The sequence below is a fragment of the Eucalyptus grandis genome, chromosome 2 (assembly GCF_016545825.1).
Source record: "Eucalyptus grandis isolate ANBG69807.140 chromosome 2, ASM1654582v1, whole genome shotgun sequence".
Taxonomy (NCBI): domain Eukaryota; kingdom Viridiplantae; phylum Streptophyta; class Magnoliopsida; order Myrtales; family Myrtaceae; genus Eucalyptus; species Eucalyptus grandis.
In genome coordinates, this window is record NC_052613.1 from 56,123,436 (window position 1) to 56,151,301 (window position 27,866).

General features: G+C 41.2%; 1 protein-coding gene, 1 non-coding gene and 2 pseudogenes across 2 annotated transcripts; 3 read left to right on the plus strand and 1 right to left on the minus strand.

Annotated features, from left to right (window-relative positions):
• Nucleotides 1-1,170: 1,170 nt before the first annotated feature.
• LOC120290211 (uncharacterized protein At4g22758-like) lies at nucleotides 1,171-2,324 on the plus strand. Its single transcript, XM_039306007.1, has 2 exons — nucleotides 1,171-1,826; nucleotides 1,942-2,324. Exons 1-2 carry the CDS (start codon nucleotides 1,445-1,447, stop codon nucleotides 2,154-2,156), a joined length of 597 nt encoding a protein of 198 aa, XP_039161941.1. The 5' UTR covers nucleotides 1,171-1,444; the 3' UTR covers nucleotides 2,157-2,324.
• A 4,910-nt stretch (nucleotides 2,325-7,234) lies between these two features.
• Nucleotides 7,235-10,758, minus strand: LOC120290897 (annotated as a pseudogene).
• Nucleotides 10,759-10,874: 116 nt separating this feature from the next.
• On the plus strand, nucleotides 10,875-10,957 carry TRNAL-UAA. The gene has a single exon. It is a non-coding gene; the product is annotated as a tRNA-Leu (tRNA).
• Nucleotides 10,958-23,512: 12,555 nt separating this feature from the next.
• LOC104434018 lies at nucleotides 23,513-27,279 on the plus strand (annotated as a pseudogene).
• Nucleotides 27,280-27,866: the final 587 nt, after the last annotated feature.

Here is a 27,866-nt window from a genome sequence, read left to right on the forward strand (position 1 = left end):
GACGATGTCAAGGTCACGGGGACTTCTATACTACACCGGCTCCAATTAGTATATGGTGGATTTTTATCAGAAACTCTTGTTTATCTTTCTTCTCTTCTTTGTCAATACCTAGGTTACGCCCTGCTATCATCGTTACATTTCTTAGAATCATTCAATATAATATAATATAATATACTGATTGATGGGGCAACATAATGATTTAATTCGCAAAGGTAGATAAGAAAGACAGATCCGAGCACAGGCGAGTACTGTCGAAGCATGGCACATCCCAACTTGCGTAAGCGGTGCGCATTCGTTCGTTTTCGGTTGCATCGCCAGTAGCGTGGGGAACCACCAAGGATTGCTCTCCACCTCCTCCTTCCCCATCCCCGTCCGTCCTTATCCCGTTCTAACTATGGAAGCCAAACAAATTCCTCCCACGCACGCGACCAAATTGCGCGATTAGATTAGGACAATCAAGTCATTTAACTAGAATAGGGATATTAAACGCAACCTACTTTTGGTAATTTGTGTTCATTGAATCCAAAACATGATATGATACATCTGGTGAAGTTTATGCAAGACTCGAATATGTGTTAATTTATCCGGATCAATTTATCGGTGCGATATATTATAATATCAAATTATGTGAGCTCACACATTAGTCATATGAATCAATTGTAAAACTTTATTTCAAATGGTTGCATATCCTTGATTCATGTAGAAATAAGGAGTGAAAAATATGCTAAATTGAGTCGGAGCTATTAAAATTTATTATTTCATGTGTGTCACGGTAAATTTAACCTTTCGAGATGAACTCTATTTCTTATGCCTAATTCGCCAAGAAAAACGTAGAAAATGGGTCTATAAAGTATATAGATCTAGTCCGTTGATCACGCCAGCCTAAGAACCCCCCATTCAGAAAAAGATCTCCGGATTCGCTGAATAATCTGTCGGAACCGACGGAAAATGGCTGGCTGAATCACTCGCACATACCTAATTTTAAATCTTAAACAAAGCAAAACACGGGTTCACTCGCCACAGGCAAATGCCGGTCTCCTTCGAACTCGATCCATCACCTCTCTCTCTCTCTCTCTCTCTCTCTCTCTCGATCGACCGGTTACAGCCGGTCGCGCTTCACAAAAATCAGGCCACTCTCGCGGGCTCTGGTATATTCACCTCCCCTTTTATAAAGTCGCGCCCGGGCAGGGCGTCTTCCCCTCCTTGTCCGCCATTCTCTTCCCCCCTGCAAAAATCTCTGCCCTCGGTTTTCTCCATAATTTACGGTATTGACCACTCTGGTTATGATAGCAGCCCGCCGCCGGAAACTCGAGAGCGCCAGCCACTCTCCGGCTCTCGGTTTCCCCTCGCCCCCGCTTCTTCCGGTACCGCCGTTTGCGGTAGCCGCCGGCGAAACCCCGAAAAAGATCCCCAAAGCCTACTTCTCTTACTACATAACTGCGCCATGCCCACTTCCAAGTCCCACCGGCCGGCACCGGAGGACAGGGGCCGGAGGGGGAAGTTGCCGAAGAAGGCGTCCTCGTTCCACGGCCGCGTTCCGCCGGCGATCGCGGCGGCCAAGGAGCTGCGCCGCCCGATGACGGCGCCTGAGCTGCTGCCGCCGGCGTCGCTGCCGGAGCCGAGGCCGCGGCTGACGAAGCTGCTGCTGAACGTGACGGTGCTTGGCGGCGTCGGGGCCGTGCAGGTGGTGATGTCGCCGGAGTCGACGGTAGGGGATCTGGTGGCCGCCGTCGTGAGGCAGTACGCGAAGGAAGGGCGGCGTCCCACCCTGGCGTCGGACGATGCGTCCCGCTTCGACCTCCACTATTCGCAATTCAGCTTAGAAAGTAAGAGAATCGGAAAGCTTCGCCATCTCGATCCATTCGCGCGCAGCTTTTTCTCCTTAATCCCCGCCCCGGATCGATGTCGTGTCTCTTATCCATTTTGTTTTCGGAATCACAGGTCTGGATAAAGAGGAGAAGCTGATGGCATTAGGATCGAGGAACTTCTTCATCTGTCCCAGGAAGGCCCTCGCGGACGGTCCGGCCGAGGGCAACGCCGGCGGGGTGGCGACGGCTGCGGCGGCGGCGGCTACTTCGTCGTGCTCTCGCGAAGCCCAGAGAGCCGCGAAGACCGGTTTCAATTGGTTGAAGTTCATGGACTTCTTGCTACAGTAGTTGACCGCTCCGTCATCCGCTTGCTCTCATGGCCCAGTATCTAGATCATCTTGTTCTTTGGTAGTCTCGACTCTCGAGCTCCCGCATCGTCGTCCAGACCATCTCCGATCACCTCCGCCGTAGGAAGTACGAGCGCCGCCGCTATTAGGATCCGTACCTTGAAAGAGAGGATCGCGATCGCATCTACCTTCTCTCCACCTTTCGCGGTTCTTGTGTAGATTCGCATTTTTATTTTTCCTCTTTAATTTGTACAGAGTTTCCCTGCTTCTGGGCCAATCTATGTAGGATCTTCTGTCTTATGAAAATTAATGGGATGTTGTTGTTGTAATGAAGAGCTTTGTCGTCTTATAAATTCATCCTTCAAAAACAAAATCGATCGTGGACTCCACGTGATGAGACCGACTACGCATCAAATGAAATTTCCTACAGCCGCCCGTGAGTTAGAGGGGGACATCTGTCTTCCTATTTCTTTTAGATTATCCTCCTTGACGTTTCAATAATTTTTGCAGTTTGCCCCCCGTTTGTTTTTTGTTTTTGTTTTTGTTTTTTCTTCTTCTCTTTTTGGAGTTTGTGGCGGTAAGCCCCTAAGGGTAGGCACGAGCCAAATTTTCTTATATATCCGATCACCAATTATGGGAGGCAAATTGATCATATTTCATATATGCATATGTGTGAAGAAATAAACAAGTTATCTGAAAATATACTTCAGAACTATACATGGATGTGCATCGACATTGATTGTGATGAAACCATCATCGAAACTTTAGTCACGTGCACTACTGTAATATGTTCCTGAATTATTCTTTTACTGTATTACGTGTGTGTTATGCCTGTATTGTGTAGGGGTCATTGGTAATTTAGAAACCAAAACCTAACCCAATTGGTACTAGAAACAACCATATGGGTCGCACCTTGGGAGCTAGCTTGAAATCGATATGGCCAGTTATTAGTCGACTTGTGGTTGTGTTTGAGAACCGGGTTTATTTAGTGAAATCAGATTGATGTTACATATTATTCATGTAACCATGTCAAACGGTTTCTGGTTAACTGAGTGGACATGCACACTAACCTCGTAGCATGACGTCATAGGATCCTCCCGGTTCATGGCATTAACTCAGGAGTCGAGCCAACTATTACCAGTTCTAACTCGAGATCTGACCTTGAGTATAGTTGGTTCGGCACGACCTAGAATTGAAACGAGGTTGATGCTCACCCCAATCACATTCTTGGCGCTCCAAGCAGTAAAAAAATGTGACCAATTAACCAAAAGCTCCTGGACTCCGAGCATGTCCTTAAACTGTTTCTTGTTATCGAGTCAACCCTAATAGTAAAATGGGGTAATGATAACCACGGGGTCCGGACCACTCTTAGTCGGGTCCCTCGGCCTTGATTTCCGTGAAGCCCTTCTCCTAGCATATTAGGGCCGGGTTCGGGAAAATGATAGGTAGGCTGGTCCGATCCGATCCAAAAGCCGTATGAAAAAGTTCTAGGAGTCACGAAGGTGGAAGTCGACGTGAGGGCACACGTTACAACTGATTTGTAAAATTGAGGGAGCTAATTGTAGATTTGAAACGTCGGAAGACAATTTGCACAGACCTAAAAATTTAGATGCAATCTTTCCTTAGCCCCATGGATACCTAGACAAGGAGTTACTTCCCCTTTCTTTTGTGTAAGAATTTCTTGTCTTCCCCAAAATTAATCTTTATGTACACATTTTAATGCCCATCTAAATGTAATAAATTAAATAATCAGTCTTGATACAAAAGGTTTGGTTGGTATTTACCTTACGAAAAAATTCCAAATAAAGACCACCCACTGCAACGTAAGTTGCAAGAAGGCTAGCTTGAGACTCTTGGCGACTTACCCAGTGGCACGTGTGTGGTAGCTAGCACGTGTCGCCCTGGTGGTTTATCCCCGCCCCGGCCGTGCGGGGTTCCTTGGGTCAAAAAAAAAAAAAAATCCAAATAAAGGGCTAGATCTTCTTTCAAATAAAGATTTAAGTGCCTCATTTTCTTAAATAATTGGACATTATTTTAAATAGGGACTTAAATGTTATATCAATCTCAAAGAATAGCCCAACTCACCGATTGATAAGGGCTTTTCTGTCCTTTATTTTTTGGATTTTTTTTTAAATGATATTAGATGACAAAATATATTGAAAAAAAGGGAAGATAGTTAGGGGTTATGTAGGCCTTGTCGCCGCTCCCCATGGATACCTAGACAAGGAGTTACTTCCCCTTTTTTTTGTGTAAGAATTTCTTGTCTTCCCAAAATTAATCTTTATGTACACATTTTAATGCCCATCTAAATGTTATAAATTAAATTATCAGTCTTGATACAAAAGGTTTTGTTGGTATTTGCCTTACAAAAAAATTCCAAATGAAGGGCTAGATCTTCTTTCAAATAAAGATTTAAGTGTCTCATTTTCTTAAATAATTGATATTATTTTAAATAGGGACTTAAATGTTATATCAATCTTAAAGAATGGCCCGACTCACCGATTGATAAGGGCTTTTCTGTCCTTTTATTTTTGGATTTTTTTTTTTGGTATTAGATGAAAAAATATATTGAAAAAAGGGAAGATAGTCGGGGTTATATAGGCCTTGTTGCCGCTCCCCAACCATCGTTGGGAAGGGCCGGCGATGGTGCGATGGCTAGCGAAGGGTCGGTGAGGGTTGTCGGGCCTTGACCAATGGCCGACAAGTCTTGACAATCGCGGCAGAGAGGGTTGTAGCCTTCACTTAGATTGGGCGAGCTCGCAATGGCAACCCACAACTAGATTTGGGTGAGGGTTGATGACCCCCACTCAATTTGGGTGAGGGCTGCAATCCTCACTAACCCTTGGCCGGACATCCCCCACCATGGTTAACTCGGCTCTAATTTTCTTCCTCTTAAAAAAAAAGTTTTATATAATTTAAATAATATTTAAAATTGAATAAGGATTGGACTAAAATTCTCTTAACGGCCTGAATATTTAGCCAGCCGATGAGTCCTTTTTTGAAACCGTTATTGTCACTTTAAGTCTTTATTTGAAACTATTGTGATCATTTCAGTCTCTTATTTGAAATAAAGTCCACTTCATATTCTTATTTGAGAAAATTAAAGTATAAGGTATTTTAAGCGATTATCTGGAATTTTCCCTTGCTTTAATGAGCACTAAAAACTAAGGATAATCGGTTTTAGGATGGATATATTCTAGCTGGAACTTACGCTGTTATAGTTAATTCCCAATTTTTGGACTTTGGAACTTATCTCCTTTGTTTAGAATTGATTTGGGAACCTACCTTATTTTCTTGATCCACAAGAACCTGTTTTAATTTTTTTCCCTTTTTTAGGTTCTCTTTTTATAGCAAATTATATGAGACCATGAGGTACAAAATGACTCAAAATAAAAAATGAACAAAAGAACCCACCAAAAACAACAATCTATAAAATGAATACGTATAGTTATAAACGATAAAAGTTCAAACACTTAATATAAAACATACTTGTAAAACTCCATTCTCCGCTAATCCATAAATATTTAGGAGGAGGAGAAGATTGGCAAGGAGTTCCAAAGAAGGATAAAAATGAAGGAATGTTGAGGTTAGAATTTAAAGAAAAAAGAAAATGAGATTTTGGATTTTTAAGACGCATTTGGTAACGATTTTATTCCCGAAAATAATTTTTTTATCAAAAATATTTTTTTTTAGATTTTATTCTCAAGAACAATTTTGAGCAAAAGAACGCGCTTTGAAATTGTCTAAAATTTTTATTCTTGCGATAAAAATGCGTTTAGTGGGATTCTTAAATTTTTTATTTCTTTTAATTTTTAATACTTGTATTATATTTTCTCTATTTCTTTTTCTCTTCTTCTTTCTTCTTTGTAGCCAATCGCCAGCTACGCGTGACCAACGACCAGGTTGGGCAAGGTTCGGCAAGATCACCGAAGACTCACCTAGCCATCGGTGAAGCTTGACCTCGCCTAGGCTATGCGAGGTCGCCCGCCCTAAGCCTCACGCCGGCCGGTAAGGCCGAGCTCACTGGCAAAGTGGCTGGTGACACCAACCTAGAGGTGGCTCGGCGAGGCTAAGCCTCGCTAGTGGCTAGGTGAGCTTGGCCTCGCTGATCTTCCTAGCCACGGCGAGGCTCGGGTCGACGAGCCTTGTCGGGGCCAGCAACCCTTCGATTAGGTTGCTAGCCACAAGCCCATAGACAAGGCTGGAGAAAAGAAAAAAAGAAAAGAAAAATTGATCCTAGGAATTGTTTACCAGAATAAGAAATAACTTTTTCCTATTTTTTTATTTTGTTCCAAATCTATTCATGGGAACAAAAAAATAGATTTTATTTTCGGGAACAAAAATTTTAACAAACGAATTTCCATTTTATTTTTTTTTTTGCTAGAAGAATTGCCTCAGCCGGTAGCCGGAGCGTAAACCTCCACGTGCTGCACACTACACCAAATAACTCCGCCAGAGCCTTTGCTTCGTAAATGTTTCAAACTCCTCACCTTTTGCAAAGGTTCACTGAAGCCTACCTAGTTAAACCACCACGGCCGATGGTTTTGTTCTTTTTTTTTGTTTTGCGGGAAACAAAATAACATTTATTCCGAGGATAATTACCAAACAATGCTTTAGCTTATAAAACCGGTTCCAAAACCGGTTTCAAAACAAGATGATCCAATCTAATCTTGAATGTTCCAAAACAAGATGATCCAGTCTAATTCTTAAATGGATATTCACTCGGAACTTGTTCCAAACTAGTGACAACCGATTCCAAAATTTTTTGGGCAGTCCAATCTGATTCCCCAATAAAACCGGTTTGGTTGCACGCCCCTACCAAGAACACCCCATTAAGAATTAAGCAATTCAAGAACGAATATCGAAGCGAGAAGGTAATCTGTATGCGAACCTCCGTCACTGGTAAAAACCAAACGCCCCTACCAACCGATTCATTGATTTGTCATAGCAACGAATGATGCAACTTCAAAGTAAAGAAGAACAATACGTGAGTACCCAGCATCTTCTCTTTCACCATGGTAAATGGATCCCACTTATAAGCTGATATCCCATGAAAATCCGAATCTGACTCGCGTGGACTAAAACTGTACTGATGAACAAAACAAGGTCGACCAAAGGAACATCCGCGGCATGATTCAGTTTGCATGCGCGTTCCCATCAAATTAAAACTACAATTTGGACAACGACTTCCAAGGAAGCTCGTCAAATTGCGGGATGCAAATGCATCTTTCGAAATGACCACCACCACTAGTCGGTTTGCTTCATCCTCGTACAATCAAGTCTAGCTATCATGAGCCATTAACTGTTTGTCATATGGATTGTAAGTATTCTAACGAGTCCTCATGATGATCAAAGCAGTAAAAAGAAACTAACATCGCTGTTCCCAATCTGCTACGCATAAAATAAAGCAAGACATGACCTTAGATAACTTTGATGGATCCAAAATAACTACAGATCCTCCAGACCCAATTCTCCACTATCTGCCAGGCAACCTGTACACAGGGAAACCATGATCAAAAAACTGGATTGATTCCTTCCCTTTTGATAAACTATAGATGTAAAACACTGAATCCACTTGAAGAAAATGCAGAACCTTGACCTGCAAGACTTGAAAGGTACATAAGATCATTATTGGTTTACATAATTCACGAATAGTAGAAGTGAAGATAGAAAGCAGAACCATCAAAACCGTGGAAGTTTTGCTTCGACATAAGTCCTGATGTGTGCACACTGAATTCCTGAGAGTAAAAGATGAATAAATGACCTAAAACTACATGTCACAAGCACACTAGCAAATGCCAAGTTACTACCTTTATGCTCATCTCCAATGGAAAATACATAAAAGTAACAAAAACAAGTCAAGCTGAAAATTTATCTCAGAAATGACACAGATGAAAGGGCTTATCCACTTTCTCATGTGCATATGTCAATTGCCAAGGCAACATGATCTTTTATGGGTCATTTTGATATGTCAAGTCATGGCCCATCAAACAAAGGCTTAAGATTCCAAAAGAAATGCAGACACTTTTTCAATTAACAGTTAAAATTTACAATCTTCAAGCAAGATAACAAGCATATTCAATAGCCAGTCAGGGCATTTTGGTAATCACAAAGTTGTGTTAACATGTTTGTGAAAATTCGTAAGCAAAATATCAAGCAGGAATCAAGCGGGGACTTGCACTACTATAGATAGTTTAAGAACAATTCTTCCATTTTATGAATACAAATTGATTGGAGAATGCCCTGCTATGCCATTAAATAATGACACAGTTACCCAAAAAATTAAGTAGGGCTTAGCAGGCGCACTATGTCATGAAAGAGTGACAGTTACCCATGAAATAAAGTAGGACTTTGCAGAAAAAATTGCGGAGGCAGATGGGTCAAGTTCAGCATCGGCAAATAAGTAGAAGGAAAAAGGAAGGTGGCATGGATGCAAATCAAACATAAAATCAATTATCCTATAATCATGATAAAGTAAATTTTTTTAATAGTCATATCACAGAACACTGAACCTAAACAGCACCTGCACAGTGAAAATGTGCAGTAAGATTCACATGTAAAAGGAGTGCCTTCACTTAATGGTAAAGTTCTATGGAGCTAGCTGCAGGAGAAAGAAACAAACCATTAACTCAGATTCAATCAATATCCATACACTCCATCCTGAGAAGGTGGCTGCTGCTGCTTTTGATAAGCGCACAAATCCCCACTTCTCGCATGATGATTCATAGCATTTTCAAGATTGCCATTGCTGTTATGGTTAGAGTTGGCCACATTAGCATTTTCTTGCCATTCCCTTTCCCTGTTCCATTGTTCAATTCTGGCACGCCTCTCCTCACTGCCTTCCCTAACCGGACTGGCATTCCTCCTTCCTTGTGGACTCCTACTTCTCCCTCTCCGGTGGCCAGGACTTGTGCTCCTGTGCCTCCTGCTCCTGCTATCATGATAGTCATACTCATCATGTCTCCTCCGATATCCCCTTCCTCCATAAGAGTGCTCTTCATAGCTACGGTGCCGATAGGGGCTTCGGCTCCGGCCCGGCCCGACTATGCCTCCGTCGATACCTCCCAAACAATTGCCGCCTCAACTCCCTATGTATGAGATGTCAACTAGTCTCATAAGAATCATGCAAAAACATTGCACTTAGCTAAGCTAATTAAATACATCATGTACCTGCTAATGCTTTTCAAATGCATAAAATTGCAGTATCCACCACGGTTGCACTTGTCTTCTTCATATTGCCTACAGGTGGCTTCTCGGAAGTCAGTGACTGGAGAGTAATCAACAATAATGGGACGGCCTGAAATGGAAGACGCCAAACATAATAAAACCAAGAATGCACAATCAATTATACTCAAGTGTTACACCAACAAGAGGTTCCCTGACCTGCATAATATCTTCCACTCAGGCTCTGAAGGGCCCTTTGCGCCTGTTCTTCCTCTCTAAACTGAACATAGACATTGCCCACCTGCTCAGGAATTTTCAGAAAAAAAAAAAAAGAAAAAAAAAAGAGCAGACCATTAAGCATTAAATTGTCGTGGAAAGGAGTATCGCTGATGTTCTCATTTTTAGTTGCCAGAGCAGTACCATGTGGTCAGCAAGGTTATCGCAGACATTAAGGCTCTCCATCTCTCCATACTTGTTCAGCTCTTCAAACAGATCTTCATAAAAATCCTGCGACGCCAGGTAACAAACAGATCCGACCTCAGTATTAGAGTTGCTGATGGACGTTCCGCATAATTGAAACGAGACATTGACCGGCAGATGATAGCAGAAAGCCACAGTATGACAGCGGTCATCAATTGTCGCGATAACATGGATTAGATACAGTTCAACGAGTAACATAACAAGATGTGAATGATGGAGCCTCTGGAGCCTCCAATCCCGCAGATTCTAGAGAACGGTGCGTCCTATTCGGGAATTCGAACTCGACGCGCTCGAATGATACAGTAACATGATCCCACAGCCAATCGTGCGCTCAATTCACTGTCGCGAAACATCAAAGAAAGGGACAACTCGTCAACATGGTCGAGTAAATGAAATTAACAGATAAAGCATCAGCTCTATCTATTCCTTCCTTCTCAAAATCCAGAACATGTAACCGATAGCAGGCGCCTTCGTCAGAATCCGCGAGGGGAAAAAGACGAACGACGACCACAAGCATCTCAACCCTATCGGAATCTGATGACGCAGACGTCAACGTTCCGACCAAAACGGGAACGGACGGGAGCAGAAACTTGAGGCGGCAAAGAAAGAAAAAAGGCGAGGGGGAACGGCAAGGGTACCTCGAAATGCTCCTGGATTTTGCGGGGGTCGATGGGCTGGCCCTGGGCGTCGACGCCGGGGGTGATCATGTCGGGGCGCTGGTACATGTTGGAGAGCAAGAGGGTGGGGCTGATGCTGGGCTTGGTGTGGAGCCTGGAGCAGCGGTCCCCGTGCCGGCACGCCCCGATCTTGAAGTAGAAGGGGCAGTTCACGCGGTCCTTCTCCGTCCCGAAGATCGACGCCAGATGCTCCGCCATCTCTCTCGACAGAAACTGGGAATTCAGCGAGCGACAAGACGATCGATGAGGAGGCTCGTAAGCGCTTCGCGGGGTGGAGGTTGAGTTCGCAGGTTCTGCGAGAAGCCATGGGGTCGATTTTAGACGCTAACCGTTTCTAGATGTTTCCATTGAGATATCTTTTAATAAGTAAAATAATGCGGGGCACTCGACATACCGGTGCTGGTTTGCCCGAGAGGTTAAGGGGGAAGACTTAAGATCTTCTGCACATAAGTGCGCGTGGGTTCGAACCCCACAGCCAGCATCATTATTAATTTTTTGTTCGTTGCTTTCCTGTCTCTTTCAAACTGTTGAATTGAATCTTCATTCACCTTATCTTTTCATACAATTTTGTCGAAGTGGTATGTATTTTTGCGGTGGTTTACACAGGAACTCATCAAGCCTTTGTGCACGGCCCGGTGTTGGGCAAGAAATGAGCGATTCACTAATATGTATGACAGTATGAGTGTTTTATTGATAAAACTGATTCATTTCACAATAATTATTTTCAACCATATGAATAGCACAAGATTGGTCATAGGTTCAGCTCAAAAGAAATTCTCATCCACCATGTCAACAGAAGTCAGCATTTAATTGTGGCAGCTGAACACCAAGATGGAAAAAAAAATAAAAATGAGATAATCACCTCTTGGTCGTCGAATTCATGGAGGAAAAGTCATTCGGCACTTGTCATCTCCTCTGTCAATACTCAGAGTGACGGAATATTCTAAATGATGAAGAAATGATTGATTTCGGAACTCCCGTATCCATGCAGTTCGAGCCCTCTGAGGTTATTTTCCATGCGTACTTACCATTGCCTCGGTTTGATAAAAAATGAGCAATGTCCCATGTTCTCTCCACTCTCTAAATGGGGGAGCTGGAAATCAAGTTGCATTTGAGTAATGAAACACTTGGATTCAAACATGCTGGATGTGAAGTCTGAGGTTCTGGACACAAACAAGATCTTCAATTCTCTTCACCCCGAATTGGTAAGCTGCTTCTTGTGATGAAAGATCATTGGCCTGCCCCATCTCATTATGTACTCTCAACACTCGAAATTCGGCTCAGAACCTGATCTGCTAAAGCTAGCAAACGAGGAGCTTCGAAACCAAAATTCTCCAACCATGCGGTTGGGACTTAGATCGTCTCTACAAACGAGGGCATCTTCCTCACGGAAAGTCCCTTCAAGCCTCCAATAAGAGTCAAGCTCCTCCTCACTATCGGTCTCGCTGCACTTTCACGTTCATCCTTACCTAGGACTGCCCACGAACCCCTCATGACTATTTTATCCTCGTTTTGAGAACTTTCCTGAAAAACATAGGATTCAGAATGTAACCACAGCGGGAAGGGCAGAAAACAACTCATCCCACCCTGCGCCAACAGTGCTTGCAGTGACTCAATGGAACTTCATCAATTGCAGAACTCATTAAGGCTTCTAGTATCTGAACCCGCCAGCCATGAACGGCACCCATGAAAGAATTCTCTGTTGAAGATGGCCACCTAACTTGCAAAGGATGCCATAGCTGCACAAAGGAATGGGCCTCGCTCCAAAAGTCGTCTCCTAGGATGGTGGCTTCAATATTTGAAACGTCATCCAGAATATTGAGCTTCCATTTCTTCCGTTCTTCGCTCATTACCACCTCACGAAGTGCTACCTCTAGTTCGAGAATCCTCTGGGCAGTGCTATATGAAGATGCTAGGACGGTGGAAATCGAGTCAGAATTTCTTTTCTGACTTCCGGTCAATGTCCATGGATAAAGACAGTCCATATGCAGTTACCCGTTCCTCAATTTGCCTTGCACCAATAACTCTAGGTTCAAGGGATTGAGTTTCATCTATTTCTTCCATCAACATCTGTATGGAATTCGATGTGCAAGGAGACCAAAATATGTAAGGATACTTTGATTCCTGGAGAGATTCAGAAAACTTATTCGCACGATCAAGGTGTGAGATTATCGTTATGACATTTGCAGGTCCAACTTCAAGGTTGCCTCACCAAGCACAGCAAGAAATACATCTCTCTTTACTAAGGAAGGAATCACAAAGCCTCTCTCTCTAAGGGAATTCATATGCAGGGCCCAAAGCTGCAATTGCCTTTTTCATTTCCTGAAAGTAGGGAGAACTGATCAGATCGACATTTAACCCATCGGTACAGAGAAATCTCATCTATATCCTCTTTGCACACATTCTTTTCAGCATAAGTGAGATCAGGTTTTGAATTCCATGTGTGTTTCCTCTGCCTCTCACCAGTAGAAGCTCTCCTCTTCTTCCATGTAAGGCGTTCTTCCTCCAAAATTAAAAAGGCTTCTCCGAGCGACCCATCCATTGTGCCGTACATTACAGTGGTTACGTTTCCACCTCCTTGTGCCGCGTCCTTGTCAAACCCTTGGAAAACAGCGACTCACTTCCATCCCTACTTATTAGATTGCAAAGGCATATCAAGAAGATCTATATAACACAGGCACACAGGACCAAAAAAAAGGATTTGTGAAAAGAGAAAGCATCATACTGAGCTGCCCTGTTTGTAGTTTGGTGGAAAATAATCGGCACTCACTCTACCACAAGCCAACAAGGTTTTGCTAGTACCAGACATCATAAACACATACCTGAAAATCATGCAAGTCAAGGTTCAGACAACAAACCAAACCCAGTATTCATGCTTTCAGCAGATATCAGCAAGTTTCATGCGAATACTGCAAATTTGGCTTCTAATAGAAGCCAAACTTGCCATAGCACAAGTTTTTGAACTGTCACAGACGTAACAAGCTCAGAAACACGAAAGAACCCTCTTCACTATGCATAAATTTCCCGAGCTAGTTAACCTCCACGTTTTGGCGAATAGCACACCATAATTTGTCACACGATTGTTCTCTGAACGCCACTCAGGCAATCAGTGAACCAGTTAACAAGTTAACATTCTTATTCTATATTCCTACTGCTACATTCGATTCTATCAGCAGACACTGGCCAAGCATGCGGAATCCATAGGTGCTGCAATGAAATTCCCTGGGTACTTCGGATAAAATTTCCTCCTCTCTTGCACTTCCAACATGCAACCATAAGCTACATTCCTTACTAACCCTCTTGTCCTGTAAGTCAGTAGCACAATATTCTTTCACAATCTAAGCATCCTGACTGCAAATACCCTGAATCCGAAACTCATGACCCCGGTTTCTCATCTTAAGAAACATGCGCACGAGACATCATGACTTCACACAATCGATTCTTCGATGATTGAAAATTCTAGAAGTAGCAGTACATTGAATCAACGAAACTCGAGTGCAGCTGCCACATCTATGAGCATCGCAAGCTTGCTCTGCCACTCATCTCCCCTGCCAAAAAAAAAAAAAAGCACGATCTGCTGCTCAAATCAACATTGAACAAGCAAATCATCGGTGATAATTAGATTGCTATGTTAGCAATTTCCAACAAAACTTGACTTGAATGACTATATTGAAATTTCATGCAAAGGTTAGAAACAAAATTGATAAAATTAAAATATTTATATCCATAAAATAGATATAGGACTGATTTGAGAATTTATCTGATTGTTAGTTGCCAGTCAAAGGTCAATCAACTATCGCGTTTCCAGCTTAAGAAAAAAGTGTGGGCTGTTTGGTCGAATTTTTCGTTCCTTTTTCCTTTTTTTTTTTTTGTCTTTCTGTGAAAAATAAAACCAGTAGTTCTTTATTAGAATTATTCGAAAAAAGAATAAAATGTTGGATTTAGGCTACATTTAATTCACTTATAGGAAAGGGTTTTCATGAAAAGTAAAAGTCGTTTGCTAAACTATTATTGAAATGTCGGCAACTTTTACAATTTAAATATTGAAAATAATTTAAGCGAAATGTACTAACAAATTTATGATGAAAAAAATAACGTCAAAGTAGACTCTTTCTCTATAAAAAAAAAAAAAAATAGAGTAATTTCATGACAATAAACATTATAACATATGCCTTGAGAAAAGAAATTTATTATCCTTAAAATTACGAATGTCCTTAAATATTTCTTAAAACATGACTATTTGATGACATAAACGTGTCAGTCCTTTGAAGAGCTACATTCCTCATTCACATCATCAAGATCTATTGTATATAAAATGTAATTCAAATATGCTCTTGACAATGATACAACTCGTGTCATTTCATCTCCACATGTGAAAATTTGCTATGCTTCAATGCATTTCAAATGTCTCGACAAATTTCAAAATGGTGACATTAGAGAGTATTCTCAAGACATTCTTTAACAAAGCTCAATTGACGGGTTAGTGGAAACTAGGCAGATATAAGCATGTGCAAGTTCGTGGGCCCCCCAAAAAAATAAAAATAAATAGAAGCATAGGCAGATAAATTGGTAAGCAAACCGTGTTCATCAGGTGGATTGATTTGATGGGCTAAGCAAAAATGAAGGACTTCTCTGTTTCTGTATGCGAAAAAGTCAAGAGATAATTCAGTGCACTTCGACAGTTTCCTACAAGATATGTAGCTCATTAACATTGCCAGCATGGGTGTAGCAGCAATAATGTCGGTAAAATGCTTTACAAACCATTGATCATGTAAGACTTGCATGATCAACGAGTACACAGATAGTTCACGTGATCTAGATCCAATTCAGTCTCACCTGTTCGTTCGGTGGAAGCCACTAAATGAAGGGACCCATTCAACGCAAAATCCCAAGGTACGGAGATGAAAAAGGAAGTGGCAATTAAAATGCAACAGTTTTCTTCCTCTGACGAAGGTTCTCAGGCGACTGATGAGATTAGGGGTGTGCATGGTCCGGGCGGGCGGTTCCCGACCTAGAACTGGGAACCGCCCGCTAAGGACCGGTTCCGAAAAATTGGAACCGGGATCCACCCGAGAACTGTTAAAGGATCAAGATCCTTATCTTATTCTGCTACATCGAAAGTCAGCTGCGGGTCAACACTAGAAGATGAGGATCACGTAAGACGTCGTGAGTTGATGTAGAAGACACGGATAGCCGATCTTATCAACGGTGAAGATTATACAATACGAAGACGTGGATTGCCAAGCTTGATTTGTCAAAGTTGTTGTTACGTTGTAAATAGCTGTAAAAGTTTGTTAGTTCAAGTCAATTAGATCGTTTTGTTCATTGTTATTAGCTTTCTAGCTTCTCTTCGTATATATAGAAAAGAGTCAAGCTCTGTCTGAGATAAGAAGAATGATAGAGAGAGAAAGCTAAGAGAGCAATCATCAATGGATGCTCTGCAATTGTATAGGCGATACGTCTTTGTGATAGAGAGATAGAAACAGGGGATGTAAAATAGAGGATTTTGTATTCAAAAGCTGTCATTGATCACTGAAGCTTTGTACTACAATCATATTGATATAGAGTAATTCGAAGTATTTCTTTTGCTGATTTCGCTGTATCCTGATTCATTTCTTCATCTTCATCTTCATCTTCACATGGTATTAGAGCATAGTATCCTGAAGAAATCATCTTGCTGTTGCACATTCAATCTTGGATTTCTCAGAAGGTTTTCATCTAGCAGGCGATCATATCTGCCAGAGGGATCCATTCAGTAGCTATTCATTAGATCGAGAAAGAAGAAGCTGAAGTTGCAGCAAATCGCAATATCACGGTAATTGTGTTAATTCTTCATAACACTATTGCTATCTTCTTCTTCAAGCTAAAGGATCGTAACAATGGCGATCATAACACCAAAGTACTCCTTTCCAATACATGTGAATATCTTGAATTTTGTCACAATTAAACTTGCTGAAGACAACTTCCTGTTGTGGCAAGCTCAAATCAAAGATTTCTAAAAAGTCAAGATCTTTTTGGTTTTGTTAATGGTGATATTCCTTCGCCTCCTCGAATGCTTTGCAGAGAGGATGAAGGTTGTGAAGCCGATCTTATCAATCCGCATTATACCGATTGGACTAGAACAGATAAGTTGATATCATCATGGATCGGTGGGGGTTAATTCTTGAAAATATTTCGAGCCTAATAATTGGATTAGAAACATCATCTCGAAGTATGGCAAACTCTTCCGAAACGATTTTACGTAAGTCAATTGCTAGAGAGTTCGGGCGAGGGAAAACTGCAATCATGCCAAAAGCATGAACAAACCTCTCGTTTATCTCGGGAATATAAATCCATATGTGATCGTTGAATGCAATAGGTAAACTCGTGGATGAAATAACCAAAATGTTTGGTGTTTTGGAAGGTTTAGGCCCCGAATATGAAAACTTTCGAACCACCATATATTGCTTAAAGCCTCAACCGAGTATGATGAGGTTATTGCCCAATTAGAAAGGTTCGAATCAAGGCTGAAGACCTACCCAGAATCGGTTCAACCCGAATTTGGCCTATTTTGGGCAAAAAAAACGGTCTCGAGCATGACCCTAAAGAAAACACTAATGGAGATTACATCTCTCAAACTTCTGGATTTATATCTCAAAGAGGAAGTTACGAGGAGGTCAAGCTATGGTTGTGGCAGAGCTGTTAATAATAGAGGTCGTGGGTTTGGTTATACTGAAAGAAGTCAGAATTATAGAACAGATATCTTAAACCAAGGACAAGGAGATCAATACCCTAGACAGAGAAATATTATCTCTACAACGAATCAAGGATTCAGACCCTATACTACTTACTCTCAAAGGTACCAAAACATCAAAACTTATCCTTACAGTAAACTCAAATAAGAACTTACGGGATGAGAAAGAAACAAGTAGTATTCGATGGAATGTCAAATATGCAAACGATCCGGACATGATGCTCTTCGCCGTTGGTATCGGTTTGACAACTCCTATCAAGCGTAAGACATTCCAGCAGCTTTAACAGCAATGCATATTAAAGATTCAACAGAAGCGAATGGTATCTGATCTTGGAGCTACAGCCCACATCGTGCCAATCCGGTATGCTTCATACTCTTTCTAAATATCAAGGATATGATATCAAGTTATGATAGGCAATGGATCATGTTTTCGTAACATACATTGGCGATACTTGGCTGAATACAAAGGGTAGTACATTACCTCTTAATGATGTCCTAATTGTTCTAGAGATAAAGAAGAATCTTCAAAAGTATCTAAGCATTGAGATGACTATCCTTGCTCGTTCACCTTTGATAAAATTGGTGTTTATGTAAAGGACAACAACACCAAAATAATGGTGAAGCTCGGAAGGAAAACTAGAGGGCTTTATCAAGTTAATCCACAAACTACATAAGCTTTCTTTACTCAGAGGCAAAGGACAGTCAATGAAGACACATGGCACCAGAGATTAGCTCACACAAATGCACAGGTTGTGAAACATTTGTAGAATGCAGTGATACATTTTAATTCAACATCTACGAATGTATGCAGTAGTTGTCAAATAGCAAAAAGTACAGCTTTATCTTTTCCTTTGTTGGATTCTGTGTCAAGCCTTCCATTGGAAAAGGTTCATTGTGACATTTGGGGACCCTCACCGGTATGTTCATTTCAAAAGTTTAGATATTATGTGATTTTTGTTGACAGTTTTTCTCGATAAACCTGGTTATATCCTATGAAGTTGAAGTCTCGAGTTCTATGACATATTTGTTCAATTCCAAAAGCTAGTTGAACGACAATACAATCATCGATTAAAACCTTCCCGAGTGATGGGGGAGGAGAGTTTGTAAGCAACGGTTCCAAACTCATCTGAAAAACTATGGGATAAAACAGCTTATATCTTGTCCTCACACACCGAGAGAATAGAATGGGGTCTCTAAAGAAAACATCGACATATAGTTGAACTGGGGTTAGCTATGCTATATCACTCAAAAGTTCCACTAAAATTTTGGGTGGATGCCTTTGCGACAGCTAATTACATTATAAATATTCTCCCCACACCAAAACTGAAAATGGATACACCCTATAATAAACTTCATAATAGACAGCCAAGGTATGATCATTTAAGAGTGTTTGGCTATGCTTGCTATCCTTGCTTGAGATCATATGCAAGCCACAAATTTGATCCTCGATCTCTTCCCTGTATCTTTTTGGGTTACAATAATCTGCACAAAGGATATCGATGTCTTGTACCCACTGATAATCGTGTGTATATCAGTAGACATGTTGTCTTTGATGAACTTTCTTATCCTTTTACAAAGAGGTTGGCCAATGAGTATGGACAGTATACAAATCTATACAAACAATGGATTGGAGGGATGCATTTCTTGAACCTCCAAGAACAGTCAACAGACAATGGTCCTCTTCATCACGCCAAAAATCAGCTTCATCCTGATATAGATGATTGTTATAATCATCACTTATATAGTAGACAACAACCTCAGACCATTTCCTCGATACCTTTATAGAATGAAAGCACAACAGATGAACAACCGGTCTTAACTTCAATAGATAGTATGTCTACAGATCTATCTACCACTCAAGAACAACATACTACTAGCTCTTCATCTTCACACAATGATCTACCAGCTGACAGTAGTTCTGGTGAAGAGCACTACAATTCTACTATGTCTTCTTCTCAAGGTACTATTAATAATCATCATATGTAGACTCGACTGAAGTCTGGGATTAGAAAACCAAATCCAAAGTATGCCTGTTTAGCTGAGTATCAAGTTCCTATGGAACCACGGTCCATCAAATCAGCCTTAGCTAATAAAGCTTGGTATAAGGCTATGAAAGAAGAAATGGATGCTCTAGATGAAAATCAAACCTGGACATTAGTTCCCAGAACTGACCAGATGAATGTGATAGGCTGTAAGTGGGTGTATAAGACCAAACTCGCACCAGATGGGACTCTTGATAGACCAAAAGCTCGTCTAGTCGCCAAAGGCTTTCACCAAGAAGAGACTAGACTTCACTTTGAGAGCTTCATTTTGTTGTGAAACACACAACAATCCGGATAGTGCTGTCTCTAGCCATGATAAAAAGTGGCCAATACATCAACTTGATGTTAAGAATGCTTTTCTCCATGGAGATTTGAACGAGATTGTATACATGGACCAACCACCTGGCTTTATACACCCTCAGAAGCCAAGTTATGTCTGTCTGCTTCAAAAGTCCTTATATGGTCTTCGACAAGCCCGAGAGCTTGGTTCGATAAATTCAGCAAATTTTTACTTGAAAGTGGCTTCTTCGTAGCACACAGATCCTCCTTGTTTGTTCTTCATGCTGAATCACATACGGTCTTATTACTACTATATGTTGATGATATCATCTTGACCGGTAGTTCACTCTTAACTACCTTAATTCAGCAGCTCAGTCTTCACTTCCATATGAAGGGCCTCGGATATCTTCACTATTTTTTGGGCATTGAAGCCAAACGTACTTCACAGAAACTATTCCTATGCCAAACAAAATATGCCACTGACTTACTGAAACGAGCTCATATGGCTGATTGTAAACCAATCTCAACACCCTTGCCACTTCGATCAATTTCCATGGCTGATACTACAAATTAGCTCACAGATCCTGTGGAGTACAGAAGCTTGGTTGGTGGTCTTCAATACTTGACCATTACTCGACCAGACCTAGCTTTTGCTACCAATCTTCTTTGCCAAAAGATGCAAAATCCTATAGTGGCAGACTTTCATCAGTTAAAAAGAGTCCTTCGATATGTCAAGGGTACTATACATCTTGGGATCTATCTTCATTCTCAAAGTTCAAGAAACCTCTATGGGTTTTCGAGATTGATTGGGCCGGTTGTACAATCACACGACGTTCCACAACTGGGTTTTGCACATTTCTTGGATCTAATCTACTTTCATGGTCAGCCAAGAAACAACCTACTGTTTCCAGATCCTCCACTGAAGTAGAATATCGAGCACTTGCTTCGACAACTGCTGAACTCACGGATAAGCTTTGTGTTACGAGACATTGGTATCTCTCTTCACTCACCTACATCCTTATTCGTGACAACAGATCAGCAATTTCTCTTACAACCAATCCAATACTGCATGCTCGAACTAAGCACATTGAAGTTGACTTTCACTTCGTACGTGAGAAAGTTTCTTCTGGATCTATTCGTATTCAATATATCTCTACTCATCTTCAATTAGCTGATATCTTTACTAAGTCACTCTCACGATTAGCTCATGTTACTCTCCGAACCAAATTGGGAATAGGATCATTCACCCTTCCCAATTTGAGGGGGATGTTAAAGGATCAAGATCCTTATCTTATTCTCGCTACATCGAAAGTCACCATGTGGTCAACACTAGAAGATGAGGATCACGTAAGACTGCCGTGAGTTGATGTAGAAGACACGGATAGCCGTCTTATCAACGGTGAAGATTATACAATACGTAAGACGTGGATTGCCAAGCTTGATTTGTCAAAGTTGTTGTTCTGTTGTAAATAGCTATAAAAGTTTGTTAGTTCAAGCGGTTAGATCGTTTTGTTCTGTTATTAGCTTTCTAGCTTCTCTTCGTATATAGAAAAGAGTCAAGCTCGTCCGAGATAAGAAGAATGATAGAGAGAGAAAGCTAAGAGAGCAATCATCAATGGATGCTCTGCAATTGTATAGCTGATACATCGTGATAGAGAGATAGAAACGGGGGGATGTAAAATGAGGATTTTGTATTCAAAAGCTGTCATTGATCATGAAGCTTTGTACTACAATCATATTGATATAGAGTAATTCGAAGAATTTCTTTTGCTGATTTATTTGTATCCCGATTCATTTCTTCATCTTCATCTTCATCTTCACAAGAACCGGACCGTCGGTCCGGTCCGGGTTCCGGGTGGATCCATGGAACCGATCTTGACATGAAACAATTTTGGTTTTCAATATATAACGATTACGTGACATCAAAGCAAGCCAAAGAAAGAAAAACCAAATTTAAGTACGTGGAGATGCGGACGGCGGGAGAAGTAAACGCAACGAAATGGTGATAGGATTAGGAGCTGAAGACGAAGGGGGTGAGATGAGATCTAGGATTTCTTTTAGTAATTTTTTTAATATTAAAAAGGTTCCGGTCGGTCCGGGTGGGCGGGCGGGCGGATCCGTTCATGGAACCTGGGAACTGGACCGGTACCCACCGGTTCCCATAAATTGAACCAGGAACCGGACCGGTTCCCTCAAGAACCGCCGGTTCCGGGCGGTTCCGGTCCGGTTCCGGGCGGTCCGGCGGTTCCGGGTATTTTGCACACCCCTAGATGAGATCGCTCGACAATGTCATCAATTATCTATTTACGCAATTCCAACAATTTTGAATTCGTCTCAATTATAAAATCCTTTAATTGAAGAGTATATAAAATAAAAATTCTTCTTCTATTCCTCACCAAAACAAATCTATCCCATTAATTATCCGTTCATTTCACTGAAAATAATTTTCAGAAAAATATTTTTTGGATTTTTCAGCACGGAAAATGAATTACTTGAGGAAAATATTTTCTCGCTATTGAAAAAAAAATCTTTGAAAGTGGGGAAAATGTTTTTCCACTTTTCAGAAAGTGAAAACATTTTTATAATTTCTTCCATCTCACTTTCTTTCATGAAACACGTTTCATTTTATTTTTATATTTATTTTATATTTATTTTTCTTTTTTATTCTTAAAAATTGAGTTTTAATTTTTAATTTTCTTTCTTTCCTTCAAAAATTTAAAATTTAAAAATAAATAAAGGGGTTGTTACGGGCCTCATTAAATGAAGGGGCGCAAGAAGAAGACTTTCATGGAAGATCTATGGTAGGTGCAAGAGAAATTGAAGCAGATAAAAGGAATGTGGGCTTTGTTTATCTTTTTCCACTTTGCATTATTGCGGAAAGAGAGAAGGAGAGCTAAGAGCTCTTCGTGCATCGAGGTCAAAAGAAAAGGGACGCCATCACGAAGAGTAAGAGAAAGAGTGAAGAAGACTTTCTCCGATAAATGATGAGACTTCTCTTAGGTAGCGCATGAGAACGCTTTTATTTCTCAAGATTTTTGTTCTTTTGTCCCGAAACAAAAAAAAAAAAAAAAACGTTGAAAACCCATTGATAATGCCATTGTTTTTCTATTCTAATGAAAGCAGTTCCAGGAATAAATTTGGAGTAGAAACAAGAAGCAAAAAAAATGTTGATTCTTGTTCTGGAAATAATTTCTAGAAATAAGCTAATTTTCTTTTTTTTTTTTTTTTTTTTTTTTATCTTTCTTGCCTCGGCCACCGTCAACCGCTCGGAGCCACCGCCGTTGCCGCCGCCGCGATCGCCGGCCGCCGGTAGTCGTCGTGAGCAAGAATAAAAATGAATAAATACAAAAAAGAAACGGTTTTGCTACCAAACGCATTTCTATTCTTTTTCTATTCCAATAGTAGAAATTTTTGTGTAGTTACCAAATAGATTCTTTTATTCGAAATTGTTTAGGAATAAAAATATAAAAGAACTATTTTTGAAAAAAAAACTCTTCCCCAACCAAGAAGGATTATCATTCGCACCCTTAGTTACAAATGGAGTAGGAGTGCACCAAATTCAGTGGCCGAGAGGAGAGGAGTTTCTTGTGGGAGATTTTTGTTATTGTAATTACATCCAAACATTTTAGCTAGTTAAATTCTTATAGTTAGAATTTATTTAATTTCTTCCGTAAGATTTCATTAGAAATTATGATGAACTAAATACTATGTACGAGTTATTGATGTAATTGGAGATTGAAAAAATACCGGAAAAAAAATATTATAATCTATATTGTATCACTTTTTCTACGTTGAAATTTTAAAAGAAAATTATTCTTTTTCTAAAAGGCGGAAGAGAGAGGAGAGAGAATGTCGATTAGTCTCTGGCATGTGGATCCCAAAATTGACACGTGTTAACTGTTTAATGGACTTATATGAACTGACGTGGGCACCTAGTATTTTCTCGCCTGGCTCTCTTTCGTCTTCCTTTTCTCCTGAATCCCTCTCTGCACACCCGCATAGAGAGAGAGAGAGAGAGAGAGAGATGAGTCCTGCGGGAGTGCAAGAAGGAGATGATGCGGGCGAAGTAGTACATCCGTGGCTAGATCACCATCAGAAGGAGCTCGACGCCGGTGCTCTCTTCGTTCTCAAATCTAAAGGTAATTTCATCTCCTCTTTTACTCTTCTCGTGTTCTGCAAGCGCCGCTGTCGCTGCCGCGGCGGCGGCGGCCTCCTTCTCCTTGAGGGGAGACTGTCTATCACCTGATGAATATCCAGAATTTCGTGTAATGTGCATTTCAAGAACATAGGTGGTGAATTTTTATTTTTATTTTTATTTTTATTTTTATTTTTTATTTCATATATTGAAAGACAAGTAGAGAGTTAATATGATATAATATCTTTTCTTGTTTAGACTAGAGGAAAGCGCTGCTACCGCTTTAGTTTTGGGGACGGGACCATTTGGTTTGGGTCACCTCGAAGAGGAAAACGAGCACCATAAATATGTCCATTGATTCCAAGACTTATGGCCAAGAAAATGCTTGTTGTTTTCACTAATTGTTCCTAACTCACAATTAAAAAAATAGCAAATGATCTCTTTTGTAATAATTAACTTTCGGCAGACTATAAGCATGTCGTCTTGTAAACGTGAATTCAAAAGAAAGCGTGACTGCCAACTATTACTGAGTAGATCATTTCTCTTTTGGACACTATTGATATCATAATTCATCACGTCTTGTTTGAAAGTTATAATGACAATTTTGATTAGACAGCGATACCATACCATTGAAATTTGCCGATAGGTGACACGTCGTTATTGTCCGTGATAACTTGACGTAAGGGGTCCTCTTTCTCCAATTTTTCGTATTCTTCTTCCTCCAAGATTCTATCTAAGACAGATTTGCTGATTCCTGGACTATGGTCCCATTGTCCATATCCAAATTAATTATCAAAATATATTTTGCGATGATGCTTGAAAGAATTTAACTGATTATTACTTGGAAATTGAAATTGAAACAGGTTCATGGCTTCATTGTGGATACCACTTAACCACCTCGATCGTGGCTCCAGCTCTTCTAAGCCTTCCCTACGCTTTCACCTTCTTGGGATGGGCGGGCGGGATCATCTGCTTGGTCATCGGAGCACTTGTGACCTTCTACTCTTACAACCTCATATCACTCGTCCTGGAGCACCACGCCCAGATGGACAATCGGCATCTACGGTTCAGAGACATGGCTCACGACATCATGGGTAAGTCCTAATCACAGAATATTTCACTCAACGGCAACATTCATCTCAAAGCAACGTGTTAACTCTCTTTTACCAATAAGCGGTTGAATGAACACAATCATTGAACGAAATGCACTCGAAACGCCTCAAATGATAATATTACGACGTGACTATGTTTGACACCGAAAGTCCGTGTCTGAGATCAAGAGGTTCGCCTTGAACTTTAGGACAAGTTGTTTCGAAGCACGGCACGTGGTCAATCGATTGAATTTCAAAACATGCGTGGATACATGTTAACCCGTATGGTTACTTGAACTCCTTCATGATGCTTTCGATCAAGTTGCACCGGATCGCACCCAATCCGCACTGCTTTGGGACTGTAAACCATGGCTAAAGTTGCAAATCATCCCGGTTTTCTTTTGTGATGTACACTTCGTAAAATCGTTGACATTTTGAGTTCCGTGCTTTGACCATTGAATTGATAGCAGCACCCATGCTATTTTTCTCTTTGGTCAGAAAAATGCAACTTTCATTTCTTTCAGGAATAGGTGAATATATAGTCGGAAACATGTTCGGCCAACGATTGAAGCGACGAAAGAGAAACCTTGGACATTGCAATTTCTAACGCCCTACTGTAGGAAAGTAGCTCTAGGCTGGATTTTTGAGCTACCAAATAACTCAGACGCTTCTGTTTGTCATTGAATTCACGTATCACTAGCTCTTTTTGTTTATCTGAGCCGATTCTTCGGGTTTGAGTAAATTGCGGAACATAAGTGGCTTATAATCATGTTGGTCGAGCTGATTGTCATCAAGTATAATGTTAGAGATAACCTGATATGGCCACGTAAGCTTTTTTAGAAGTTTCTGCATTCGTGACATATCCGGCACCGTGAAAAACGGGGATTGCTGTGGATTTGGGCAGGGCCGAGATGGGGGAAGTTCTACGTCGGTCCAATCCAATTCATGGTCTGCTATGGTGCTGTTGTTGCTTGCACCCTCCTGGGAGGGGAATGCTTGAAGGTCTGACTACCGAAACTCTTGAGTTTGCTCCTGTTTTTGTACATGATTAGTCATACTTTAGTGTATAGAGAGGTCATTTCTCTTATAAATTCCGACACTCCCAGACGATCTACTTGCTGTCGAAGCCAGATGGGACGATGAAGCTCTATGAGTTCGTCATAATATTCGGGTGCTTGATGTTAGTCCTAGCTCAAGTACCGTCCTTTCACTCACTCAGGCACATCAATATGGTGTCCTTGGTTTTGTCCCTTCTCTACAGTGCTTGTGCCACTGGCGGTTCCATTTACATCGGTAAGTGTCGAGTCGAACGTGAAATTCAAGAAGCACGCATGCTGTGCAATGGCAAAGCAAACCAGTTCATGACATCATATCTGATGTCAAGTTTCTCCTCTTTCTGTCGCAGGGCTTTCGTCCAAGGGGACTGAGAAGGACTACTCCTTGGCAGGGGACACTCCAAGTCGCATCTTCGGCTTCTTCAATGCCATCGCCATTATTGCAACGACGTTTGGGAATGGGATTATTCCTGAAATTCAGGTATTATAATTGTGAAATGTCTGTTTTGTTTAGTTCAACACGATTTGGTGTCCGCTTGAATTAGTCAGGTGGAGAGATTCAATGAACGATAAGGGTTTAGCATTTGCGCCACCGGTTTGACTTTCGATCTGTGTAAATCGATTTATAGGCCACGTTGGCACCTCCAGTGAAGGGGAAGATGTTCAAGGGGCTGTGCGTGTGCTACGCCGTGGTCGTGGTCACTTACTTTAGCGTCGCAATCTCCGGTTATTGGGCTTTCGGCAACCAAGCAGATGCGCTCCTCCTCAGCAACTTCTTGGTTGATGGGAAGGCGCTGGTTCCAAAATGGTTCATTTTGATGACCAACATGTTCACCATTCTCCAATTGTCAGCTGTTGGTGTAGTAAGAATCTCTCTCTCATGCGCGCACAGTGGAATATGTGACGGTGGTAACTTGAGAAGAACGAACTGTTTTTGGGCAGGTTTATCTGCAGCCTACTAATGAAGTTCTTGAGACAACGTTCGCAGACCCCATGAGTACGGAATTCTCTGCACGAAACGTCATACCTCGCCTGATCTCTCGGTCAATATCCATCATTGTGGCAACAACGTTAGCTGCAATGCTCCCTTCTTTGGAGACATCAATTCTCTGATTGAGCATTCGGATTCCTGCCTCTCGACTTTGTCTTGCCCGTAATCTTCTACAACTTGACGTTTAAGCCATCGAGACGAAGCTCCATTTTCTGGTTGAACATCACTATTGCCGTTGTGTTCTCAACAGTGGCGGTTATTGCAGCTGTTGCGGCGGTTAGGCAAATAGCCCTGGACGCAGATACGTACCAGTTATTTGCTGATTTGTAAACAGAGGTATCTTGTTCTCAAAAGCTGGGTCGATTATATGAATGCTGATGTTAGCCCCCGTTCAGTGAAACCGGGACACCAATTAGTCCACCACTCACACCAAAATTCTTTCGTAGTAATGGTAAAATAGCAGTGGAAATTCGTAAAGCAAGAACCATCAGTAGCATTTCCTTTGGTTGAAATTATACAGTATGCATGCAGAGTTCAGATGGAAACTGCATATGCTATATGTAATCCTTGGTAAGAATTGATCTGGAAATGAAATAAAACCAAACACGAAGAAAATGGGACAACAGTCATTATTCATGAAGCATGATAACATCAGATAAGTCCAATTAACGGAGATTAAACCAAAAGAAAATTACAATAGACAATGTAAAACACGGTACCGGCAGCTTCCAAAACAACATTCTTATTGGCGAGGGCCAGAACTTCACTTCTCAGGGTCACTGCCACAGATATCCATGGACTCATTCTGGTCGTCCCATTTCTCGGGGCTACTTGAGGCCGGTGGTGCAATAGTAATAGGGCTGGCCATGACTGGCTCTTCCCTGTCCGATCCCTCGGGGAGACTCAAGGCCGGTGGCACGATAGTAATAGGGCTGGCCATGATCGGCTCTTCCTTGTCTGATCCCTCAGGGAGACTCGAGGCCAGTGGCTGAATAGTAATAGGGTGGCCCTGATTGGCTCTCTCCCTCCGATCCCTCAGGTCCTGGCGATCTGTCATTTGCACT